At 29.7% G+C, this 6,249-nt stretch overlaps 1 protein-coding gene across 1 annotated transcript; it reads right to left on the reverse strand.

Moving 5' to 3' along the window:
• Nucleotides 1-644: 644 nt before the first annotated feature.
• Nucleotides 645-5,702, reverse strand: LOC127278520 (uncharacterized). Its single transcript, XM_051300260.1, has 8 exons — nt 5,474-5,702; nt 5,100-5,183; nt 4,904-5,023; nt 3,162-3,274; nt 2,555-2,686; nt 2,147-2,360; nt 1,416-1,575; nt 645-1,069 (listed from the first exon to the last, which is right to left on the reverse strand). The coding sequence occupies exons 4-8, from the start codon at nt 3,176-3,178 to the stop codon at nt 798-800; spliced, it is 795 nt and encodes a 264-aa protein (XP_051156217.1). The 5' UTR covers nt 3,179-3,274; nt 4,904-5,023; nt 5,100-5,183; nt 5,474-5,702; the 3' UTR covers nt 645-797.
• Nucleotides 5,703-6,249: the final 547 nt, after the last annotated feature.

The following is a 6,249-nucleotide window of genomic DNA, read 5'->3' on the forward strand; positions in this document are numbered from 1 at the left end:
TCAGCACTGAGCCAGTACTTGATGACAGATCTGATAAAGCTTGTCTAAACATTGCGAGAACAAAAATTTTATACAGCGCCAGTCTTGTCTGACGAAGCTTGTCTGAACTATGGCTGAACAAATGGCTTAGTACTAGGCCAATCGTAAGTGCCGGTACTATACTGGCATTTCCCATTGGGTCTTACATTGAAATAACAATTTTTACTAGAATCTATACTTGGTCAATCAAGTAGACTTTGGCTCAATATGAGCTTTCGATATAAATGTTCTCATCATGAGAACGGGAAAAAAGTTTGTGCCTCATGTGGTAAAAAAATAACAAATTAGGTTTGAATCAATTATTCATACATGGATAACAAATTGTGTTTGGATCAGTTATCACCGTATACATGGGGTAGAATTCCTGTAGCGTACTAAGTGAAAAAACTTGATCGGATTGGGCTAGTGCAACTTGCACATAGTATTATATATATGTTTTTATATAGTATAACAATATATATATTTAACATAGCAAACAATTTAATAGAAACATTTTCTTATATAATTTCGATGTCGATATTAAATTTTAGTTTATGAAAACATAAAAGTATATTAATAGTAAGAATGAAAGATTAGAATAATAATAAATAATGCACATACTTTTACAAAGATTTTTAGATTAATAATAAATAATCCACCTACATACTTTTACAAAGATTTTCGAAAATAGAAACTATGATTTATCGTAGTTAAAACATTAGAATAATAATAAGTGATTCATAACTTTTAAAAGATTTTGAAAATAAAAACATTACAAACTATGATTCGTCATCCGCCTCTTCTTGACTGTCCTCGTAATTTTCAGAACCATCACTTTCATCACTGCTTGATTTTATATTGTTTTTTTCAATAGTTTCTAATTTTTCCAATTCTTTTCTCAATTCGTTTTCGTCCAAATTGTTTTCATTCAACAAATATTTTTTCGAGTTACGATATCGCTGTTTTGTATTTCGCAAAACCTCCAACATATGCGTCTTAAATGTATTTTTGTCCTTTGGACCTTCGAAATTCGAACATTTTTGTGCAGCCGCTAAAACAATTTATAAAATCTTAACATACAATATTTAATAAATATTAACAATAACAATTTTTTATCTGAATTCTTTTAAAAAAGAACAAAATAAACAATATTAGGGACGAAAATCGAGGCGCATGAATATTTCTTAAATTAATTAAATGAATTTAATTAAATGACCATTCGGCTAAATGGTATTTCCTAAATGAGATTCAGGGAATATTCATGTGTCCCAGAACAACGTACGAAAGAAACAACAATATTAAATAAAAAAAAGTGTAAGTAAAGATAATAAAATTGTTAGATGAACTTTTAGTTTGCAGTATACACATTTCATTAAAAAAATTATAACTATACTTACAATATAAAACATTTGCAACTTTAGTGTTGCCAAATTCAACAGACTCTGCTCCCCCAGGCCAAGTGAATTGACAAACTAATTTGTCTGTCATAACCTGTCTCAACGATGCAGATAAAAAATGTCTTATGGACACACCTCCAAGACTTAGCAAGTAATTGCGCTGTAAAAAAATTAAAAATATATTTGTGTTAGATTTTATAATGAAAAAGACCCACTTTGGCGCTATTGGACTTATCCACGTGAACATATTCTTGAGTAAATTTCGAAAATTTTGAGAGGTTTTATACCCTTCTAGAAAATTGCGATTATCTATTTAAAAATATTGACAAAATGGACCCTTTTCATGCAGATGTACACATATATGTTTTTTAACAACCATAAAAAGTTTTATTATAACATTTTTCAATTTAATTTGTCCAAATTTTATATTCAGTAATATATGCAAATTGTTCTTTAAAGAGAAAGAATGTTTTTTTAAAGAAACTGAAGACAAAAACTAGAGAACTTTAGTACAATAAAAGAAAATCAGAAGATTAAAAAATAAGAAACCCAAGAAAGTGAAAAAACCAATAATTTTAGACATCGAATGTATACAATTAAAAAAAGTTTAACATTTACAGAATGTGAAAAATCAAAAACTTGACGATTTGTCTACTCAGACAAAAAATACAACTATTTGACTTTTCCGTATTTTTAGTACAAATACAAAATAACTTAAAAATTTTACTTACGAGTTTTGTGCGCTCTGCTTTATCTCCCGATTCTAGAGTCATAAACTCTGCTACGGTTTGTAACGGAAAGCCGTCGGGAGGTCGAAATAGTTTATGCGAAAGTTCTTTATCTTCCGATTTTTTCTGTTTTGATAATTCCAGGAGAATATTTTCTTGTTGTTCGGAAATTTTTTCATTTTGCCTTATAAGAGTCTTGTTCTGCTCCTTTAATGTGCTGAAAGCAAAAATCGTAATTTATTAAATAAAAAAAAACTTCACTATTTTATTTCAATTGAAAATTAAAATCTGGAAACTGAGAATTCATAAAAAATTAATAGTAAAAAGAAAACGAACATTTAGAAGAAAAGTAAGAGTTGATTTTAATATTTGTTATATGTACTTAACATTATGCAAAGATAAAATAATTACTTCAAATCTGTGAGTACGCTTTTTCTAAACAATGCATCCGTGTGAGCAGCCGGAAACCCAGTTAAATTGTCAAACATTACTTCTCCTCCTAAAGGAGTAGATGGATTATGTTTATTGAATACTGTAACATCTCTGCAAAAAAGAAAGAACAATGAAAAATGTTTATAACTAAATTTTATCATATTTAATTATTGAAAATAAAGAACAGGTTCTTGTTTGTGTAGATGAAAGTGGGACAAAACCGGGTACAATTACTTTTCTTTTTTAAAAAGCGTAGTATAAATAGTTTAAATATTATTTTGTATAATTATTCTCTGACGACATATTATGCAAACTGATTTAACACCATAACCTCAACCCCACCTACCCAGTTTTGTGTCACTCTCCCCTAAATACATGTATAACTTACTCCAAATCTTCAGAAAGTTCTGCAGGTGAATGTAATATATTTGACCTCTCTAATAGTAAAGATTCATATATCATATATCAATTCATATATCAATATATTAATGTAAATTTAATATTATTGTTTACAATTTAATTATTTTTCATTACTTAAAATATGTCAATAGTGTAGTTTGCAACTTTAGATTTGTAAACTACTTACTGTAAACTTCCATTCATTCTCCAGCTGATGCTGATCTTTCTGATCGTCTTGCTGTTAAGTCTGTGTTTCCAGACTTTACCAATTTATAAGCAGTGAAAATGTCCGGCTTTGTTCTAAAAAGTAATAGTACAACAGTACACGGAGAGAAAAAACGGGGCTTAATAGCACGGTAGTAGTTTGTGAGTTTATCGCATTGGCGCTTCTCTTACCCGTCGAGCATGAATTCATACCGGGTCTGCGTGAGCAATCTCTGTACTATGAAGCCGTGGTAGTAGTACTTTGACAGTTCGAACCGCGTACTATGTAAGTAGCGGCGCCACGCGGATGCCGCAAGAATCAGCAACGTGCTACGTTTGCACGAGTTTCCTCCTATTTCGGTAAGAGAACCTTGCAAATGAGCAGGGGTGCTATTCTTCAAGTATTTTTTATATACGAATGCATGTATTTTTGTATTACTTCGTATATGAAAAATGTTTCATTAATATCACCCCTGTGATACGTTGTTCAAACACTTATCGATTATTTAATAAATTTTTTAATAAAAATTCTTTGCAAAATTTTTTCATTATTAGAAATTAACAGAATATTCTTTTTAATAACCAGAGAACGTATTGAAGAAAAATTTGTTTTTGAATTTTATAAAAATTTAATTAAGTACCGTTAAAAAATTAATTTCAACTACTTGAAATATCAAAAATTCTAATCAAATATATAAATTTTTCTCATAAATATTCATATAATTATTTTCATGCATTCAAATATTTTCAAAACATTTGGATTAAAAATCTTCTATAACTAATTTATATTGACAAAAAATTTAACTTTAAATGTTTAAAAAATGTTTAATTAAAAATTCTCTGAAATTCAATTATTGTTAAAAATTTGTAAAATTATTTTCACTGTTTACTGACATTAAAAATGAAAAGTTATATAAAATTATTTATTAAAAAATATATTTTTCAATGTATTGGTCAATATATTTTTTTCTCCATTACGACTATATTTATTAAAATATTATGGTCTACAAAAGTATTAAAATTATTAAATTTAATTTATATTAATTTAAATTATTAAATTTTGAAAATATAAAAATATAAATTGCATTTAAAAAAAATTTTAAATGTAGGAAATGATTAACAATTACAAATTAATTTTGAATTAATACTTACCATAAAAACATCCAAACGTATAAAATTCTATAAATTGTAAGTCACAAACATTCAAAAAACGGATCACTGCTCATTTGCAAGGTTCTCTTACCGAAATAGGAGGAAACTCGTGCAAACGTAGCACGTTGCTGATTCTTGCGGCCTCCGCGTGGCGCCGCTACTTACATAGTACGCGGTTCGAACTGACAAGGTACTACTACCACGGCTTCATAGTACAGAGATTGCTCACGCAGATCCGGTATGAATTCATGCTCGACGGGTAAGTGAAGCGCCAATGCGATAAACTCACAAACTACTACCGTGCTATTAAGCCCCGTTTTTTCTCTCCGTGTAGTAAAACTTATAACTGCATTTAAAGCTTTTATTATTATAAACAACTTAGGGTACGGTCACACGACTTTTGGAAAAACCATTCATGTCTTTCTCTCTCCTAAGACAGAGGCATAAGATTGTCTCACTCTGCATTTTCCGTCTTTGGGAAATGTAAGAAAATGCAGAGTGAGACAATCTTATGCCTCTGTCTTAGGAGAGAGAAAGACATGAATGGTTTTTCCAAAAGTCGTGTGACCGTACCTTTACTGTGAACTTTCCTTCAGTTCTTCTGCTGATTTTGATCTTTTTGACCTTTTTTCCTTTAACGCAAATTTTCCTGACTTTTCTGCATTTGAAAGAGTGACAGTGACCGGCTTTGTTCTAAACAATAATAATACACTAGTAAAATTTATAACTACTTTTATAACTTTTATAATACATATAATATAATTCGTACTTTGAACTATCCTTTGTCCCTCCAGATGATGTTGATGTCCCTGGCTTTGGCGATTGAGAATTACCTGTAGTTACTAAGCTTACCCTAGAAAAAATAATTATATAACTGTTTCTATTTAATGTAGTTAAAAGAAAACATTTCAAATTAAACTTGACATGAGGGGAAAAACAGAAATAAAAATACATTTTTTAACTACAAATTTGCTTCGTAAGTTATAAAACCCTATAAATTGTAATAACATAAAAATGTATAGTTGGAAAATATAAAATTATTTGTGTAACTTTTATCTGAGTTGCTCTGCAATGTACTGCCCCGCGAGGCAGGGTGCGCAGAATTATATAAAAATAATATTATTATTAAGAGTTTTAACGTACGAACTGTCACTTGCGGTTCCATAAGTAGCGTTGGACTTTATATTTAAAGTATTCTCTTTAGATTTCTCGAGTCGTTGTCTTTCAATTTCTGCTAGCTTATTTCTCAAAAGTTCTATTTTCAATGTTGTTGCTTCTGCAGTTTTTGATTTCTTAGGGGGAGCCTCGTCATCGCTTGTAGTTATAACTTTTTCAGGTCGTATAATGCTTCTACCACTTCGAGAAATTTTTGGTGGATGTTTATCTGTCTTCCTTTTCATTTCTTTTTTTTAATTATTATGATATTTATCTGTAAACGAAGAACAAATTCTATAATGTACTGAAATAAACAATAATTTATAAATCTAATAACTCAAGTTTACCTGCCTTAATAGTATATTATGTGGCAAGCACGTAAAGTAGTACTTTTTAGGTGAAGATGTAATTTTCAGTACGAGCTGTCTTTAGTGCGACGTAGGTGAGACGAAGGTGAGCTGTAGGTGAGATGAGGACGAGCCGAAGGCGAGTCGAGTCGAGCCCAGTGTGAGCAGGCCGCAGATAGACTTGACCCCCACCATGTTTCCATCCGCACACTAACACATGCATATACATTCCCTGTATATGAGCCTCTTTTTTATATTATTACCTTTTACACCCTATTTATAAATAAGGTGTAAAAGGTAATTTTTTTAAATTTGTGTAGATTAAATTATAAAAGAAGTAAGTAGTCTGAAATATAGTTAACAATATATAATTATTTAATTAATAATTGTGTTAATTAAAAATTATCATAAAAAAGA

The sequence above is a fragment of the Leptopilina boulardi genome, unplaced genomic scaffold (assembly GCF_019393585.1).
Source record: "Leptopilina boulardi isolate dan_hultmark-lab unplaced genomic scaffold, ZJU_Lbou_2.1 LbouV2_204, whole genome shotgun sequence".
Lineage (NCBI taxonomy): Eukaryota > Metazoa > Arthropoda > Insecta > Hymenoptera > Figitidae > Leptopilina > Leptopilina boulardi.